Source organism: Coptis chinensis, chromosome 6, assembly GCF_015680905.1.
Source record: "Coptis chinensis isolate HL-2020 chromosome 6, ASM1568090v1, whole genome shotgun sequence".
NCBI lineage: Eukaryota > Viridiplantae > Streptophyta > Magnoliopsida > Ranunculales > Ranunculaceae > Coptis > Coptis chinensis.
Window position 1 is genome coordinate 53,461,442 of NC_141461.1, and position 21,432 is coordinate 53,482,873.

At 37.2% G+C, this 21,432-nt stretch overlaps 1 protein-coding gene across 1 annotated transcript; it reads left to right on the forward strand.

Moving 5' to 3' along the window:
- The first annotated feature begins 2,045 nt into the window (after positions 1-2,045).
- LOC147493608 (uncharacterized) lies at positions 2,046-4,436 on the forward strand. Its single transcript, XM_086567880.1, has 4 exons — positions 2,046-2,133; positions 2,353-3,234; positions 3,430-3,548; positions 3,660-4,436. The coding sequence occupies exons 1-4, from the start codon at positions 2,046-2,048 to the stop codon at positions 4,434-4,436; spliced, it is 1,866 nt and encodes a 621-aa protein (XP_086424006.1).
- The last annotated feature ends 16,996 nt before the right edge of the window (positions 4,437-21,432 follow it).

Sequence of the window (21,432 nt, forward strand, 5' to 3'; positions counted from 1 at the left end):
TCAGTCAAATGATTCTAGAGGCTGTGGTCAGCCTGCAACCCAGATTGATTATCCAACAACCACAAAAGAAATTTCAGGTTCCAAGGATGGTGTCTTGAGCCACACAAGAACTAAACCAGTCCACAAGGTCTCACAGCGTGAGAACCAGACAAATCCTGATCATCAATTCCACCATAAGTGTACACGTGGAAGAGGATTTAAAATCATGGCTTCCCAAGGTAGAAAATGATAGGATTATATACTAAAAGCATTACTTTTGTATTAACTCTAATTCTTTATATTTTGAATGAGAATCATATGGGCAAATGTTATGCGTATTATATATTATATGCATGTGTCTAATACTTTATGTTGTAGATGATATGGTGTGGACACACAGAAGATCATATCATTAGTACCTTATAAAGTATAAGTAAATGTTCACAACCTAAATGGATTTGGACAAACCATTGGTATGGTTGTAGTATAATATGGTATTAGTCTATCTTGACTATAGGATTACACTAGTACACTTTGTGTGTATTGAACAAGACCAAATGAGGTTGTTTCTCCTTATACTGACTATATAAGAGAACAAATACCTCTGTTATTATGGATGTTTGTCCTTTTAATCCGGATACAATAATGGGCACTTACGTGTATTGTACATTTCTTTAAAATCATCAATGAGTGAGATTCATTTGTGAATCAACAAACTCGATGGATTGGGTAATGACATTATATGTAAGGTGTGTTGTTGATTATAGAAGGAATTCGTGACCCGCATGAAGTCGGGTTCATGATGTCCCCTTGAGGAGCTCAAAAAGATTGTCATGTAAACCCTGCAGGTGGATTTATTCCGACATGACAATGAGGTCGAGTGGTACTACTCAAGGACATAAGAAGTTGATTGATGTTGTTGTCAGTAACTTGACTTAATCAATGGGCATTCAATATCTTAAACACGGGGAGATCAACAAGCATATAATATGGAGCCCATAAATGCTGACACATAATTTGGGATTAGAGTGGTAGTGCAACAATGGCCTTTAGTGGAATAAGCCATTTGTTGACGGAGTTGGGCCGTGTGTTCTGGGCGAACATGGGAAGCCCAAGCCCGTCAGGAGGCCCAACCCTAATTTCTCCTCATCGTCCCTGTTGTAGCCTATATAAAGGAAACCTCTTTCTCTGGCCGTTTTCTATACAAGAAAAATTAGGGGTTTTGCTCAAGAAAAATAGATCTAGAAATCGGATCCAATTTTGTGAGTGATAGAGGCCAAGTGAGAAAGGAGAGGTTGGTAGATCGTTGTCCACACAACGTCCACTCTGTGCATAGGAATACAACAGAAGATCAAGAGGTTGATTGATGATTTCATAGCTATTGGATTCTCAGAGTTATCTAAGCTGGATTTACAGGTATGTTTTCCAATCTAAAATCGTGAGAACCATTAATTCTGCTGTGCGTGGTTTTCACGGTTTTTAGAAATATTCATTTTGAAATAACGGTTCCTACATAAAAGATAAGGGATCTAGATCTGAGGTTCATGCAAGGTTGGAAAGTGAAAATAGGGAGCAAGGAGAGAAGACTCAAAGAGGGGGAAAAAGAAACTTTGTCTCGATGAAGGAAAGGAAGGTGAGATGGTGATGAATGGGGGAGATGGATGGGTAAGAAAAAGTAAACGGGTGATTGAACAACGATACAAGAAAGCTAAGCAAGTTGCAACTGAAATGAGGAGTCAAGGAAAATGGCATCTGCTGATACCAATGAACGCACACATAGTGCATCTCTCGAGTGATTCAGTAGAATGCAATTCTTCGGAGGAGCATATAGAAGTAGCTTCAACCACAGATCCAACCCCAACAGAATCTGATGGTATGAATGATTCAACATCAACTGAATCTGGGTCTTAAAAGAACTGAATGGAGAGCATCACACACTAACGGAGGTATATTTCTTGGATGATGAAGATGAGCTTGAAAATGAGATGGAAAACCATATCCAAAGTGAAATGATAGGATATGAGGCAGATGGGGAAAACCAAGCAAACCAACCATAACCTCTGGCAATGGATGGCTCAACAGTGGATCGTAGTGTCTTTCAAGAGAAGAAAGAAGGAATGAGGGATCAGGAGTATGCTGACCGAAGCACTTCAGGTTTGCAACAAAGGCTTGATGAAGAATACAACATGGGAGTTCCTAACAGTGGGGGCATGTCTTCTCCTCCAGGGTTCGCGGTAGCTATCCCAGCACAACTGCCTTGGTACCCATGATGATCCACGCCTGGAATTGTCGGGGGATAGGTACCACCACAGCAATTTAACAACTAAAGGACCTGATTGTCGGGGGATATTATATGTTTATCGGAAACAAAAGCTATTAAGGAGAGTATTAGTTGTCTCATCAAGAAGCTCAAACTTAGTGGGCATTTTACGGTTCCAGCTAATGGTCTTAGTGGAGGTTTGGCATTGCTTTTGAAAAAAGGAGTGGATCTGGAGATTCTTGGGGCTTCTCGAAATCAAGTCACAAGTAAAATCCCTAATTATTTCAATTCTGAAGATTGGTTCTTTTCCTTTGTGTATGCTAAACCTGCTGCCCATAATAGGGATAAAGTGTGGAATGAATTGAGGGGATTAGCCCCTCTAATTCCTGGACCCTGGTGTTTGTTTGGTGACTTTAATGTCATAACTCATTTGGATGTGAGGATTAGAGGGAGAAGTAAAATCACAAAAAGTATGCATGAGTTCAATAGCATGATTAATTATCTTGGCTTGGTGCACATGGGTTTTAAAGGCCCAAAGTTCACCTGGAGTAATAATCGGAGACCTGGTGATCATGTGTTAGAAAGGTTGGACAGAGCTCTGGCCTCACCTGAGTGGATAGCTCTGTTCTCTCATGCCCTTCTACAAACTTTTGCTAATGCCTCTTCTGATCATATTTCTTTAATTATCAATCTGGATAATAAGGAGGAGAAAAATCCTAGACCTTTCAAGTTCTTTAATATGTGGTTTACTAATTATGCTTGTAGACCTGTTGTTGATAATGCCTGGAATGCTATTAAACATGATCTTCCTTATAGTAGTCTCATCCATAAGCTTCATAAAACTAGGACTGATCATACTATATGGAATAAATTTGTGTTTGGTAACATCTTTTCTAACATCAAGGCAACATATAAGGAATTGGATAGGGTCTTGGCTAAACCTTTCTCCATAGAGAATTATAATAAAGCTAAAGAGCTGAAAGATATTTTACTGGGTTGGTATGATAAAGAGGAGGATTTTTTGACCACTGATTGGATCAGAGATGGGGGAAAAAAATACCAAATTCTATCATCTATCCACTATATATAGGAGGAGAAAAAACAAAATCGAAAAGATTAAGGATGATGATGGAAATTGGAAAGAAGGTAGAACTGAAGTGGGAACTTCTCTTAATCACTACTTTACTGAGATTTTCCTTCTGATCAACCTGAAAGGGATGATCAGATTATGGATCTGTTCCACAGTATTGTGAGTGAGAGGGAAAATGAGATCCTCACTAGCATCCCTAATAAGGAGGATATTTGGAAGGTGGTTAATAAGATGGGCAGTCTCAAATCCCCTAGTCTTAATGGGTTTCAAGGAGTGTTCTATAAGAAATGTTGGTACATTGTTGGGCCCTCTGTGGTTTCCTTTGTGTAGGATTTCGTTACTGATGGTTACCTCAATGCTCAATTTAATGAGACCTACATTGCCTTGATTCCCAGGGTTGTGAACCCTGATCATGCTTCTAAGTTTCAACCTATCAGCTTATACAACTTTGGGTACAAAGTTGTATCTAAAATTCTTGCAAATATGCTGAAAGGTCTTATGAATAGGATTGTGTCTCCTTTTCAAGGGGAATTCATCAAAGGTAGAAGCATTGGGGACAATGTAGGCCTTGCCTATGAGGTGTTCCATAACATGAAAAACATGAAGACTAAAAATAAGGGTTGGTCTGCTTTTAAGATGGATATGGCCAAGGCCTATGACAGGGTTGAATGGGCCTTTGTAGATAACATTTTTGAAAAACTTGGGTTTAACAATAAGTGGAGGAGAATGATTCATCAATGTTTATCCATATTCTTTTTCCAAGTCATGCTCAATGGCTCTCCTCTGGAGAAGTTTATTCCTGAGAGAGGGTTGAGACAAGGGGATCCCCTATCCCTATATCTCTTTATTTTGGTCTCTAAGGCCCTCTCTAGGATGATTGCTAGAGTTGAGCTCAAGGATGAGTTGCATGGTGTCAAGATAAGGAGAAATTCTCCTGCCCTTACACACATGCTCTATGCAGATGACTTAATCCTGTTCACCAAAGCAAACCTTGCTGAAAGTGGACATCTAAAGAAGATTATAGATGATTATTGCAATGCCTCTGGGCAGAAAATTAATTTTGATAAATCTAGTGTGTTCTTTAGTAGGAATGTCAAATATAGATAGAAAATAAAGCTCAAACGTTTCTGGAAAATGAGGAACTTTGATTCTAAAGAAAAGTATCTAGGGGTTCCTATCATGCTTTCTAGGAAAAAGGCTGAGGACTTTGACTATCTGGTGGATAGAATCCATAGAAAGGTCAAAGGGTGGAAAGCTAAGGTGTTGTCTCAGGCTAGAAAAAATACTCTCATCTAAGATGTGATTCAAGCCACCCCCCTATATGTCATGTCTACTTACTTGCTGCCAGTGGCTACATGCAATAAGATAGATAAGGCATGTAAGGATTTCTGGTGGAATGGTACAGAACAATCTAAAAGTGTTCACACCATAGGGTGGGAACAGATTTATAAGAGCAAAAGTGAAGGAGGTTTGGGTCTCAGGAAAACAAGAGACATGAATGTGGCTATGTTAGCCAAGCTTCCCTGGAAAGCAGCTATAGATATTCACTCTCTGTGGACTAGAACCATGTTTAGTATATATGGCAAGAAATGGATTGGAGATGTGGAAAAACCACCTGACCAAGCTTCCTACTTCTGAAAGGGGATACACAAAATTTTCAACTCCATTAGTGGGGGTCTGATATAGAGAATAGGAAAGGGAACCACCATCTTCATTCTGAAGGATCCATGGCTCAAGTGTTTAAATAAACCTTTGACTCTGGAAGAATTGGGAGTGGTGGATGACTCTCTGTCCAACCTTCATGTTACAGACCTTTTTCGGCCAGATGGTAGTGGCTAGGATCCAGTCAAACTCAATCAATGTTTCCACCCTTTCTTAAGTCAGCTGATGCAGGAGATAATTGTTAGACCTGCCTCTGCCTCAGCTGACAAAATGATATGGGCTATGGAAAAGTTTGGGAGGCTTACTATTAAGTTTGCATATGAGTTTTAAAAAAAACAGAATACCGATATGGACAAAGCTCTAGTGTTAACCACAAAGCTATAAAATAGCTTTGGCAACCCCTCTGCCTTCCTAAATGCAGATGTTTATCTGGAAAGTTTACTTGTATGTGCTGCCTTTGGGAGATAGGTTGGCAGAAAAGAAGATGAAAGGGGACTTCTCATGTCCTTTTTGCAATAGAGAACTGGAAACAGCTGAGCACTTATTCTTCACCTGTGACTGGACTAGAGCAGTATGGTTTAGCTCACAAGTGGGACTGCGAATCAATCACCAACAGTAGTAGCAAATTCTGAGGGAGAGGCTAGATATGTTCCTGTCTTGGTGTCACAGCAAGAATAGTGAATTCTGTTTGGCTGGGACTCACATCATGTGCCTGCTCCAGCATATATGGAGGTTTAGAAATGAGGTCAAATTTGAAAAAAGGAAGGCAAATAGGGACCGAATCATCAGACAGAGCAAAGGATTGGAAGACAAGTGATTTGATGCATTCAGAGAAGCTCCCTCAAACTCTCGAGCTTCTATTAACTCTTTAAATGAAAATATGGATAATATGTTTCCTGAAATCCCAAATGATAGCATTGTGATTAGATTTGATGCATCTTTTAATAGGAATACAGGGTGGGCTGGAGCTGGAGCAATAGCAAGCAATAATGAAGGGGACATAATTGGAGTAGCAGTTAGGAGATTCAGGGCTCAAGAGGTCGGGAAGTAGAAATGGGTGTAGCTAAAGTGGCAGCACTGTTGGCAAAAGTAGCTTAGCCATAACCAATATGTTTTGGAGGGTGACAATTTGGAGGTGATGAATGGCTCCAAGGATCAGACTGTCCTTGGTTCTGGGAAATGCTAAAGACCTCTATAAACTCTATTGTCTTGGAATTTAGTTCATGTAACTTTAATTGGATTAGTAGGAGCTCAAATGGGGATGCAGACTCACTAGCTAAATGGGCTAACCATCAGTTGGGAAGTTCTAATCTTCCGAAGTGTATGGTTGACGTTTTTTGTGTTCATGTTCACCTATAGGTGATTATATATAATCTAAGTAGTATTGCACCGAAAAAAAAAAGATGCATAGACAGATATATACAAGAATCACTGCACCATTTTTGCCTACTTGGGACGAACATTTTGTTTTCTCTAATACTATGTGCTTAAAAATAAAGCACAATTGTACTGAATGTCGACTGTTTACATTTTTATAACTTTTGGGGAATTTGTAGTAAGCTATGTAATTTTTGAATGCATGAATCTAATGTATTAGTTTTCCACTCTTTTCTTGAAAGTGGGCTTACACCAATTAGCTATTTTTCTTGAGAAGTGCTAGACTACAAAGTGGAATTAGGAATATTTAATTCCATTTTTCTGATCGGGTGAAATATGGAATTTGAGGTCATCCTAGTTGCTTAGGCTCTAAGCAACAATCTCTACACATAAACTTTACGTACGTAGAGGCTAAGAAATACTAAAATAGTCATATAAGCATCAAATCAGTCAAGTTGCTCCAATCATCACTCAGTTGCCTCAACAGTTATTGTTCCATGATATTTAGAACATTCGAAGTGGAGATTTTGAGGCCATTGATTGGATGTGCAAATAAATTGGTATACATTATGGTCGATTTAGTAGACTACATGTATCAGTGGTGAATAAAATGATTTTACGTGCTACATATGCATATCCGTGTACCAATAGTATCGATGCCTCTCTATAAATAGAGCCTTCTGATGTCAAGCTAAAACCAGTACAAGTTGTCAGGTGATTAACTCCATCAAGTGATCTTGTAGCTAACTTTTATTCAATTTTCTTAGCACCTGTACTAATTTCTTCCATCATAATTGGGCACATCGACGATGTTCAAGAGCTAAGAAGGGCTCGACTAACAACAATCCCAGATAGGTTTGTCCGAGTTATGGCTGAAAAACCATCAACTGCAGACACTGGGGGCGTCTCGGAGAGCACCAGATAGCAATTACCAAAAGTTTCATCTCCAAAGTCCGATACCAAGAAACATCAAGAAGATTTCAGTTTTACATCGGAGATGAAGACAGAGTTGGAGATGGTACTAAGCAAAACAATGGAAGAAGTACAAAAAATCGATATCGGTCAGGACAATGAAAGTTGCTTCACTTTTATTGGTACAGAGATGAGTTCAAATTTCAGGTAAGGTTTGGTAGAATTCTTAAAGACAAATAAAGATGTATTTGCTTGGTCGATGGCCGATCTTCCTGGTATCGATCCTCTTATATGTTCTCATAAGTTGAATATGAGAGAAAGAGCAATTCCAGTGCATTAGAAACATAGGAGGGTGAGGCCGATATATGCAAGTGTAGTACAAAATGAAATTCAAAAGATGCTGGAATGTGGAATCATCAGGGAAATCAATAATTCAGAATGGGTAGCAAATATTGTTGTTGTCCCAAAGAAGAATGGCAAGGTTAGAATCTGTGTGGATTTCACAGATGTTAACAAGGAATTTCCCAAAGATGACTATTCGATGCCAAAGACTGATGAGCTGGTCGATCGAATAGCTAGGTTCGAGTAGTTGAGTTTTTGCGATGGTCATTTAGGATATTTTCATGTTATAATGGCAATATTAGACCAACTGAAAACAGCGTTCATTGTAGAAGGAGGTCTTTACTATTTCATCATAATGCCATTCGGTCTAAAAAATGCAGGAGCAACGTATCAGAGGTTGGTTGAGAAGATGTTCAGAAATTTGATTAAGCATATCGTGGAAGTATATATCGACGATATGGTGATAAAATCTAAGAAAGCAGAGAATCATGTTAAAGACCTCGATACGGTGATCTGAATATTCAGACAATTCAACATGAAACTCAACCTCGAGAAATATACTTTTGGAGTAAGTCCAGGGAAATTCCTGGGGTATATAGTCACAAAGAGAGGTATCGATATTAATCCATACCATATTCGAACTCTTCAACAAATGCCTTCTCTAAGTACTAGGAAGCAGATACAAAAGCTAACAGGAAGAATTGAATCTTTGAATAGGTTCATATGAAGAACTTCTGACTGATGCAAACCCTTATTCAAGTTGCTAAAAAAGAATACAAAGTTCATATGGGAAGAAGAATGTGAATATGCATTCTCAGAATTTAAAAAGTATCTTCAAGTAGGTGCAACTTTGATGAAGTCAGAGGAAGGTGATACTTTATTTTTATATTTAGCAGTATCTGACTTTGCTATTAGTTCGGTACTAGTAAAAGTAGAAGATGGAGTTGAGAGACCTGTTTATTTTTAATCCAAGACAATGCTCGATGCTGAAACTCGATATTCGATGTTAGAAAAATATACATTGGCTCTCCTCTATTCAACTCAAAGATTGAAACCTTATTTCCAATCCCACTCAGTCATTGTTATGACAAATCTTCCGTTAAAACAAACTTTAGCCAAGACAGCTAAGTTGGGAAGAATGGCGAAGTGGCCAATGCTTATTGATGAGTTTGGGATTGAATATAGAAATATAGTTTCAGAAAAAAGCCAAGTCTTGGCAGATTTCTTAGTGGATTTTCCCGCAGAAGATGAAAATTGGAAGATTAAAGAAGATAGGTGCTTGAGTTTGCAAGAACCTGATGATGTGATGGATGAAAATGATATATGGGCTGGTACAAATGGGTGGAGACTTTTCATCGATTGGTCATCAGGACAAAAGGGGTGTGGTATCAGAGTTGTTCTGATAACCCCTAAAAATCAGAGACTGGAGTCAGCAGTTACTCTGGGTTTTCATGCATCTAACAATGAAGCAGAATATGAGGCACTGATAACAGGATTGGAAATAGTGAAATCACTAAATGTTAAAGAATTATCAGTGTTTAGTGACTTTCAGTTAGTGGTAAGCCAAATCAATGGTGGATATTTAGCAAAATGTGATAACATGATCGATTATTTGAACTTTGTTAGATTGAAGATTAAAAACTTCAACAAGATTAAATTTTAGCACCTCGATCGAGGAGAAAATCGACATGCAGATGCTTTGGCATATGTTGCTGCTATGCTTGAAAATACGGAAGGACGTCTATTACACATTGGTGTTCAGCAAACCCCAAGTATCGATACGGAATATTCAGAGGTGATGGAAGTAGATACGCTGGGGGTGTCATGGTTAAGCAGCTATGTTTGATTTTTGTCTAAAGGTGAATTACCAGAGAATAAAAATGAAGCTAGAAGGCTAAAGACAGGAGCTAAAAGATATATGCTAATTGATAATGAAATGTATCAGAAAAATCCTGGTGGACCACATTTTAAATGTATATCGACTGTTGAGGCTAGTCAAATTATTGTGGAGATCCATGAAGGGGAATGTGGAAATCATTCAGTTGGGAGATCATTAGCTAACAAAATAGCAAGGCAAGGATACTTTTGGCCACAGATGCAAAGAGATTTTCTTCGATATACAAAGAAGTGTATCCATTGTCAGAAGCATGTACATGTTATTCATGTTCCAGCAGAAGAGCTGTAATGCGTATCGAACCCATGGTCGTTTGCCTTATGGGGAATGGATATTTTTGGTCCACTAATACCTGGGAGAGGTAAGAAAAGAGATATGCTTGCTGTAACTGACTACTTCACAAAATGGGTAAAGGCTATAACATTGCAGCATATTAAAGAACAAGATATCATCAGTTTTTTGTTCGAAAGAGTAGTTTGTCAATATGGTTTGTTGTATGTCATTATATCGGATAATGGTCCCCCCAATATTCATTGGTGGCAAGGTCAAAGAGTTTCAAGAATCATACAAGATCAAGCACTTCACATCGACACTTTATTATGCTTAGGGTAATGGGCAAGCAGAGGCGACAAATAAGACTATTATGGATAATATCAAAAAGAAGCTAGAGGACAAGAAAGGCTTATGGGTTGATGAATTAAACAGTGTGTTATGGGCATATAGAACAACTCCAAGGGTGGCTACGGGGGAGTTGCCATTCACTCATATGGTATGGAGGCATTCACTCTAGCCGAGATGGTGGTATCAACATCCAGAATAATGCTAGTAGAAAAGGGGCTTAATGACCAAGGGATGTATGCAGAGGTCCTGAATTTGGAAGAGAGAAGAGAACAAGCAAGAATAAAGCTTGATTATTATAACAGACAGCTCCGAAAGGCATTTAATAAAAAGGTTAGAGGAAGAAGTTTCCAAGAAGGTGACCTAGTGCTGAAAGAGGTCACTCAAGCAACAAAAGAAAAGGGAGCTAGAAAGCTATCGACAAACTAGGAAGGACCTTACATTGTCCATAAGGTTGGAATAAATGGGGCATATTATTTGAAGAATGCTGATGGTGAGTTACTACCAGAACCTCAGAATGTCAATAATCTGAAGGTATTTTACCAATAATGTAATTTTCAATTTGATTACGAAATGAGCTATGTAGCAAGTATATTTAGTTCAATAAAAAGATTCAAATTCATAATGTAATGATGTTATAATATGTGCATAAAGCCCTGATATCGATAGAAATATTGATATCATGCATATTGCCAAAAGTCCTGGTATCAAAAACCGTGGCAGATACTGATAAGGTTATATACTAAAAGCATTACTTTTGTATTAACTCTAATTCTTTATATTTTGGATGAAAATCATATGGGCAAATGTTATGCATATTATATATGTTATTAGTTATATGCATGTGTCTAATATTTGATGTTGTAGATGATATGGTGTGTGGTGACACAAAGAAGATCATATCATCAGTACCTTATAAAGTATAAGTAAATGTTCTCAACCTAAATGGATTTGGACAAACCATTGGTATGGTTGTAGTATAATCTGGTATTAGTCATGATAACCCGTAAAAACACGACTTAGATTACTCTAACCTTATTTTTACGGTATCAAATATTTATTTTCTACTCTCACATATATATTTATTCAATATATAGAGTACGGAATCGTTCCACTCTTAAACTAGCAAGACATAAGTGAATTCAATTAATCGAACACAAGTGAATTCAATTAATCGAACACAAGGAAACAATGGTGAGAGCAATGAGAGTAGTGTTGTGATTTATTTAAACTAAAACTAATTATAAATTAAACTAATTTAACTAAGAAATTAAAAGGTGAATTTAATGAATTGGAAGAACATAGAGGAGGAAAATTCCACCATGCAATTCGATTGGCTATTGGTTAGTCATCGAATCGAATATTGATCCCTAATGAATACCAAGTCCTCTCGAATCAAGGTTCCACTAGCATGAGAGTTTAGCTCCACCACAAATCTCTTTGATGGTGGCAATAAACTCTAGTTCATCATTATGAGGTTTATCTCTAAACACTCATAATAATGAACTTGAAATTCTATTCTAAATAACAACTATTCTAACAAGTAATCATCCTCACATGGCTTCTTTAACCTCCTCTAATGGAGTTTTTAGCCTAGTTTCATTGGATGAACAATATCAAAACAATAAGATGAAGACATTAAATTAAAGAGACAAGAATTGAATATTAAACTAAGGGTTTTTATTAAAGGATTTAATAGAGGCTACAAACTAAATTATTCTAACCTAAACTAAACTACAAAAGGAGAGATAGAGAGAACCCTAAATTATTATAAACTAAAGAGGGAGTAGCTAATCTTTGTTTTAGCCTTAACCCACTTTATATAGGAGAGGTTTAGGTTACAATTTTGTGCATGGGCATTTAGCCTAGGTTATGGACCCATAAATCAAGTCCATAACCCAATTGGGTAAATCCAAGACTTCGAATTCTGGTCGTGTTACTGTAGTATACGATTTTACCAACTTATACTACTCTGATCGAGTCAAGTCTAAGATCATTGGAAATAACTTTCTGAGCCGGTCATTTTGATATAAAATGGGCCTAATTCCGAGGCCTGAGTCCAAATATATGGCATTTTGAAGTTATGTTGACTTTTCTTCAGCTCTCTAAACCGGTTTGACTTTCACTTAACAGCTTTGACTTGGGATTTTTAAGGGCTTTTTCTCCATGAAACTTGGGCTTTCTTCATAGAACTTTCATAGCAATCACTTTAGCTCCTTTTAGCGCCTACTTAGTAACGAATTGACATTTATTCAACTCCGAAGCCTGAAATACACAAAAGCACGATAACAGTACTAACTCTTACTTATTAATCACATAATTGTTCTAAAGCAATATTGTTAAAGTGGTTAAAACTACAGTTTTGGGCTCTTATCAAACCACCCCTAAATAGCATTTTGCTTGTCCTCAAGAAAATATGAGAAATTAGAATAAGTGACCAAAAATGGAGTTCTAACTAATATCGTTTCGCCGAGTGCAATTGTATTGACCATATGCAACAAGACTTTAAACCACTAAGAATTCCCTGGTGGACGAGTTATAGCCTCGTGAGAGTTTTCCAGTGAAGGTACTCACAAACTTCATCTATACTACAACGACTAAGAAATAAAACTATTGTTTCCTTATTTATGTCTCAATGATCTATACATTTCACTAGTATTTAAACAAGAATGATCATTTTAAAACTTAAACTAATACATGCATAATAATCAAATCATCTTAAGATAAACAACTATACAATGAACTATGATATGAAATGCAATGGCAGGTTTGTTTCTGAAACTTTTGGGTTGCGTGCCTAAGTAGGTTCTCACAAAGAATGTGTCAAAACACATAACAATCTAATTTTTTCACTCAAGTTTGCTAACTCCAATATGCAGTGAGCACACGTTTCCCCACAATCTCAATGACAATCCAAGAAAGCCGAGATCAATCAAACACATCTACCACTTACAATCACACCAACCTCTTCGTAATTGAGCTAGAAGTTTTTATTAGGTGATACGGGGCGCAGGTATTGGTTAAAGAAGGAAGGAAATGGATATTCAAAAAGACAAGTCTGAGAAAATAGGGTCTTCATATTATGTAACTAGAGAAAACCTTGTTCTTTTGCTTTTACACTTTGTTTCCATCCTTAGCCTTTTTATTTTGGCTTTTTGACTCCTTTTATTCTTTTTTTGGAGTTTTTATTTTCTTTTCTTTTTCTTTTCTTTTCTTTGGATAGAAACTTCTTTTCTTTTTCTTTTTTGAAGCAACTAACTAATTTGTGTTTACATTTCTCTTCTCTTTTCTTCACTCATCCCATTTCTCAGACTTATCCAGATAGGTAGGCCAATTTTATTTTTTCTTTTGTTTTATTGGGTAATAGATTTGTGGTTTGTGAAAAGGCTAATGAAAACTCAGTGGGGCGACTAGCGGATAATAAATTTCATATAGGTGTGAATTTCTAGCTATATCAATCCAAAGAGGGCCTAAATTCTCGCTTAGGATATGGTGTGGTGATCAAGCAAGTGGATGTATGATTTCTCTACTCGAATTTACTTCTCCCTTGTGTCATCACTCAGATATTTCACCCTTATGAGGCTTTTAGGCTAGATGCTCACAGGATATGTATTAAGTACTTTAACTTAGGTCTCAGGAAAATACTGCCAAGTACAATCAAAGATGATCATGCAAGATGTTCGTGAAAAGATGTAATGACTATTACCTACGTATTAATCTATGTTTCAAAAATTAAATCCTAATTCAAGTACTACGTGAGATTTTTAGACTAATATCATCATGGAGAATGGAACAATACCATTATCACTAAGTGCCTAGTATAAACAATATTTATGATTTTTAATTTTTTTTTATATAAGGTAAAGTGCGTAATTTACATCCTAAAAGTGCCTAGTTGTTGCAAATGTTTCTATCCCATCCCCAAACAATCGAATGCTTTGTCCTCAAAGTGTAAAGGGATAAGGAAATAATTTACCATAGAAACGTGGCAAAAATTGTTAGTACCTGTAATAGAAATATTGTAAAAATGATATGATAACATGAAGCACAATTAAACTGTTATGTACGAACTAACACAAACTCTACTGGAGTAAACATGACAAGCAAAGGGTGGCAAAAATATTTGAAATGAAATACCAAAATACGCCACCCCCAAACAAAATTGGAAAACTCTTTTTAAGTTTGAAAATTTTTGTTTGGCCTATACTAAAGAAAGTTGGTATTGTACAAAAACTTGGGTATTTTAAAGTCAGATTCCCTAGACTTAATGTGATATATATGTATTAACGTGCAATTTCCCATATATCAATAATCTAAATAATTGTGGATCTTTCCATAAATAGTTCACACGGAATGCACCATTAAACATAATTAAGCACCAAGATTTCCTATGGCATGGCTTAGTAGAATGGGAGTGAATTCTGATGGATCTAGAACCTAATTGAGCATAAGGTTTCTTCTTTTTCTTTGAACAAAAAGGTGTCCAAGTGAATGATCGTGAGAAAATGGATGGGTGTGGAAGATACTTGGAATGTGGATAAGTGTTAGAAGAAAAGGGTGGGAAGAATGATTGGATTCTGTGAGGGATTAGCTCAAGTGGATGGTGGTAGGGTGGTGCTCTAAGTAGTGCTTGAGAGGGTGGATCATCACCGGCTCTTAGAAATTCGTTGAAGTCCTCATCTAGGTTGTTCGCATCCACATAAATATGGTATTTATCTCCATCTTTGAGGGATTCATCTATCTCGTCTATTGTGAGATTGACTCTATCTCTCATAGGGTCGGAAGGAAGGGTGGAAAATTCTTTTGCTAGTTCAGTTATGTTCAAAGAATCAAAATTGTGATCTTTGTCTTCTTCCATAAGAGGGGTATCTACTAGTGTGGGGACGAGATCGTCAGAAGCACTAATGTGATATACAAAACTCTCAATAGACTTGACTTCACCTTCTACAGGAAAACTTAGTTATCTCTGTTTTTGTCTAAACATGTTAACTTCCACAGAAAGATTTCCAAAAAAAAACGTCATTGAGCCATCCCGGCAATTGATTTGGGCATTGGTGGTTGCCAAGAAAGGACATCCTAAGATGAGGGGAATAGAATCATGAGCAGCTTCTGTGTCGAGAATAACAAAGGCAACGGGGTAGTAAAAATTTTGAACTTTAACGAGAATGTTTTCAACTACGCCTTCGGGATACTTAGTAGAACGATCGGCTAACTGCAAAGTCATTTTGGTTGGTTGAAGTTTTGTTAGACCTAGTTGTTTATATAAATAAAAAGGAAGTAAGTTAACACTCGCCCCGAAGTCTAATAAGGCAGTTGTTATGAAGGTATCACCTAAGGTGCACTGTACGGTAGGACGACCAAGGTCCTTGTACTTAACAATTCCATTATGTTCAAATAAAGAGGGATATTGTTCAATTAAGAATGCTTTGTGGGGTATGTTGGTTTTTCTCTTCTTGGTGCACAACTTTTTTAGAAACTTAGCGTGTCCAGGTAGACTTTTTATAGCATCTAGAAAAGGTAGGTTTATAGTCAAATTTTTAAACACTTCCCTAATCTCATCAAAATTTTCGTCCTTTTTAGAGACAATTAGTCTCTCGGGATACAGTTGTTTATCTTTATATTTAGCAGAAGGTTCCAAAATATTATTAGTCTTTGCTTTATCTTTAGCCATTTTCCATCTAGGTGTCCATATTGGAAGCTTTATAGGTGTAGGATCATCAATTTCTATGACAGTATTCGATATGGTTTTATTTTCAGTTTCTGTTTGCGGGTGGTCTTTAGGCATAGTTACTTTGTTATCAACTACTCTCCCTGAATGAAGGGTAGTGACTGCCTGTAGGTCCCCGGAGGTTATATTACAATTACACTGAATACTATTTATTTCAAATGCGGTGTTTGTTGACTTAAGATTAGGCACTGCTTGACCTTGAAACACGCCTGTTTGGTTATTATTTTGGTTAGGAGACATGTCAATAACCTTTTGGAACAAAGACTACATCATTTGCGTCATTTGTTTCATCATATTAGAGTTTTGATCATGCTGATCTTTCATCAAGTTGGAGTTTTGTTGCATAATTCGATTTTGTTTCTCTAACAAGGTCACTACTATTTTGTTTGTAAATGGTTGAACAGGAATTAAGGCTTGTTGAGCATTCATGTCTTGATGTTGATAGTTCTGGGTCATGGGTACTAAACCTCTATTCTGATTACCTAAGTTTCCTTGTCCTTGATGTTGAGTTAACTGGTTGAAATTTGATGGTTATGATGGTGGTTATGTATAGACAAGAGGACAATAGAAGTCGGAATGCTTAAGACAAAAACAAACATTACAATGAGTAGATTTAATGTTCATGACTGGAGTGAGTTGTTGTTGAACAGAGATGGCATCTACCCTTTTAGTGAGGGCATCAATAAGAGTTTTAAGCTCGGAATCGGTTTAACCTCAAAAGAAGGAGTGGAGCGGGAAGAGTCGTTACCTCCCCAATTGTTGTTTCTCTTAGATTGATCTTCTAAGAATTTATAAGTCTTCGAGGCTCCTTTACTAAGAAAACTACCCCCAGTCATGATATCTAGAACCTCCTTATGACGATGTAATAGCCCCTTGAAGAAGGCACGAACAAGCGTGTCTTTCGCAAGATTATGATGCGGGCATTCAATGAGAAGATCAGTGAAACGATTCCAGGCCTTTGAAAAGGATTCATGAGGATTCTGGCGGAAGAAATGAATTTTTTGAAGCATTTCATCTGTCTTCAGGGGTGGGTAAAATTGTTCCATGAACAATTGAAGAAGAGTAGCCCATGAGTCTGCAGAGTTTGGCATTTGGGCAGTTAACCAAGACGCCGCCTTGTCGGCTAAGGTGAATGGAAGCACCCTAAGTTTAACTTGATCCGGACTTACGTTAGGATGATGGAATGTAGTGAGAACTTGTTCTATCCTACGCATATACTGGTAAGGCTTCTCGTGGTCTAAACCATGAAAAAGCTGTAACAAGTTAAATATATTTGGGGGAATTCGAAAATCCCCCACTAGGTTTGCAAGAACGATGCACGACTTAAGGCCATCGTTTAGGGCTTTATAAAAATCAGAGAGAGGAGTCTCTTGTTCTTTAGCCATTGATGCAGGTGTAGTGTGTGAAATTCTAGATAGTTGTGTGGTATTTATGTCTACGAAAAACAAGCCTTATTATACTAGAATTAAAACTCCTTTGACAGAAGAGGCAAGGAGTGGAAGAAGGAGTACCTGAATGCCTCCTTGCTACGCGTTTGAATAGCGTCTTGTATACGCGATCTCAGTGTTCGTATGATGTTAGAAACACTAAATAACTTGAAGAAATAAAAATTTGGACTGACCTGTGAAAATTAGGCTGCTCCAGAAGAGGGCGCGGGGCGCGCTCTAGTTCAGCCTTGGGAGGGCGCGGGTCGCGCTCAGCTCAAACTTGAGTTCCAGGCGCTTGAGCGCGGGGGGCGCTCGAACTTTGCCTTGGTTGGGCGCGGGGCATGCTCCACCTTGGATGTTGTCCAGTGTTTTAGGCGCGGGTCGCGCTCGAAAATAGGCAATCTATGGCACGGGGCGCGCTCCAAAAAATTTGAGCTATGAAAAAAATAGGCAATCCAGTAGTTTTCTAAGACATCTATCAAGTAGCCTATAAAATTTCAGATCAATCGGAGCTATGAAAGTCCTTCTACTGCCCTTCAAAGTTTGCGAAATAGTTTTCGGACACAATACAAACAACTTAATGGTTAACTGATCAAAACTGAGACAAAAATCACCAAACATTTATTGGAGACTCCTGACAGATCATGGTTATTCCTGTAAATATTTTAGAGAAATTGGAGATCTACAAACCCTTTTTATCGGCTGTTGTTCCAGAAATTAAGTGTTTACAAAACTGCAGAAACACACTAAAAACACTCCACTAGTTAAGAGATCAAAACAAATAAAAAACTCGTCACATTTTTACTAAAAACTCCTGACTTAAGATAGATACTTCTATAAAAAGTTTAGAATTTTTGGAACTGCCTAAGTAACCTTACTTGTCTGTTTTTCAAGAACTTACGGTTTGAAAACTGAAATGCAGCAATATAAAGATCGTATTTGTTCACAAGGTAAAACAATTAAGAAAATTCTGAAAATATTCCAGTAAATCAATAATACCTTAACTATTATACATGAAAAGTTTCAGAATTTTCCGAAATTTAAAAATAACTTTACCGCAGTATTCTTTGCTGTGATTCCGCAGACACAAGGGAGGAGGGCGGGCGCGCTCTGAACAAGGCAAAATGGAAGGCGTGCACCCCTATGCTTAAAATAGGAAACAGTAACAAAAATATGAGAAAAAAGAAAGAAAAATGAAAAGGGTGGGTGGGTAGAGAATAGGGGATTGCCCCTTGAATTCAAGCAATTGAATTTTTGTCCTGAAAGAGTTTAAGATGGCAGCGGCGCCATTTGATAACTCGTAAAAACACGACTTAGATTACTCTAACCTTATTTTTATGGTATCAATTATTTATTTTCTACTCTCACATATATATTCATTTAATATATAGAGTACGGAATCGTTCCACTCTTAAACTAGAAAGACATAAGTGAATTCAATTAATCAAACACAAGGAAACAATGGTGAGAACAATGAGAGTAGTGTTGTGATTTATTTAAACTAAAACTAATTATAAATTAAACTAATTTAACTAAGCAATTAAAAGGTGAATTTAATGAATTGGAAGAACATAGAGGAGGGAAATTCCACCATGCAATTCGATTGGCTATGAGTTAGTCATCGAACCGAATATTGATCCCTAGTGAATACCAAGTCCTCTCGAATCAAGGTTCCACTAGCATGAGAGTTTAGCTCCACCACAAATCTCTTTGATGGTGGCTCTAAACTCTAGTTCATCATTTGAGATTTATCTCTAAACACTAATAATAATGAACTTGAAATTCTATTCTAAATAACAACTATTCTAACAAGCAATCATCCTCACATGGCTTCTTTAACCTCCTCTAATAGAGTTTTTATCCTATTTTCATTGGATGAACAATATCAAAATAATAAGATGAAGACATTAAATTAAAGAGACAAGAATTGAATATTAAACTAAGGGTTTTATTGAAGGATTTAATGGAGGCTACAAACTAAATTATTATATAACCTAAATAAACTACGAAAGGAGAGAGAGAGAGAGAACCATAAATTATTCTAAACTAAAGAGGGAGTAGCTAATCTTTGTTTTAGCCTTAACCCTCTTTATATAGGAGAGGGTTAGGTTACAATTTCGTGCATGGGCTTTTAGGCTAGGTTATGGACCCATAAATCAAGTCCATAACCCAATTGGGTAAATCCAAGACTTCCAATTCTGGTCGTGTTACTGTAGCATACGATTTCATCAACTTATACTATACTGATCGAGTCAAAGCCTAGATCATTGGAAAGAGATTTCTGAGCCGGTTATTTTGATATAAAATGGGCCTAATTCTGAGGCATGAGTCCAAAGATATGGCCTTTTAAATTTTTGTTGACTTTTCTTCAGCTTTCTAATCCAGTTTGACTTTCACTTGGGCTTTTTAAGGGCTTTTTCTCCATGAAACTTGGGCTTTCTTCATAGAACTTTCATAGCAATCACTTTAACTCCTTTTAGTGCCTACTTAGTAACAAATTGACATTTATTGAACTCCGAAGCCTGAAATACACAAAAGCACGATAACAATACTAACTCTTACTTATTAATCACATAATTGGTCTAAAGCAATATTGTTAAAGGGGTTAAAACTACAGTTTTGGGCTCTTATCAAGTCTATCTTGACTATAGGATTACACTAGTACACTTTGTGTGTATTGAACAGGACCAAGTGAGGTTATTTCTCTTTATACTGATTATATAAGAGAACAAACACCTCTGTTATTATGGATGCTTCTCCTCTTAATCCGGATATAATAACGGGCAGTTACATGCATTGTACATTGCTTTAAATCATTAATGAGTGAGATTCATTTCTGAATCAACAAACTTAATGGATTGGGTAATGACATTGTATGTAAGGTGTGATGTTGATTATAGAAGGAATCTGTAACGTGCAAGAAGTCAGGTTGATGATGTCCCCATTTATGAGCTCATAATGATTGTCATGTAAACCCTGCAGGTGGATTTAATCCAACATGATAATGAGGTTGAGTAGTACTACTCAAGGATATAAGAAGTTGATTAATGTAGTTGTTAGTAACTTGACTTAATCAACGGGCATTTGATATCTTAAACACAGGGAGATCAACAAGCATATAATATGGAGCCCATAGACATAACACATAATTTGGGATTAGAGCGGTAGTGCAACAATGGCCTTTAGTGGAATAAGCCATTTGTTGACGGAGTTGGGCATTGTGTTCTGGGAGAACATAGGAAGCGCAAGCCCGTTAGGAGGCCCAACCCTAATTTCTCCTCATGGTCCTTGTTGTAGCCTCTAAATAGAAACCTCTTTATCTGGCCATTTTTACTCAAGGTTTTTCTAAAGAAAAGTAGATCTAAAATCAGTTCCAAATTATGTGAGTGAGAGAGGCCAAGAGAGAAAGAAGAGGGTGGTAGATCGGTGCCCACACAACGTCCATTCCATTGATAGGAATACAACATAAGATCAAGAGGTTGATTTGGATTCATAGATCTTGGATTCTCAGAGTTATCTTAGCCGATCTAAAGGTATGATTTCTATCAAAAATCGTGGACACTCCTTATTTCGCTGCACGTGGGTTTTCGCGGTTTGTAATCATTCGGTGTAACCATAAAGGTTCCTACAGATAGCAGGCACATAAAGCCCTGATATCGATAGAATTGTTGGTATCAGGCATATCGTCAAAAGTCCTGGTATCAGAATCTATGGAAGATACCAGGCACATAAAACCCTGATATCGACAGAAATGTTGGTATTAGGCATATCGTCAAAAGTCTTGGTATCAGAAACTGTGGCAGCTACTAGGCACATAAAGCCCTGATATCGACAGAAATGTTGGCATCAGGCATATCATCAAAAGTTGTGGCAGATACCAGGCATATAAAGTCCTGATATCGACAGGCGTGTTGGTATCAAGCACATAAAGCCATGTTATTAGCAGACGTGTTGATATCAGGCATATAAAGTCCCGATACCAACAGAAATGTTAGCATTGGGCATATTGTCAAAAGACCTGGTATCAGAAATAGTGGCAGATACCAGGCGCATAAAGTCCTGATACCAACAAAAATGTTGGCATTGGGCATATCATCAAAAGTCTTGGTATCATAAATAGTGGCAGATAACAGGCACATAAAG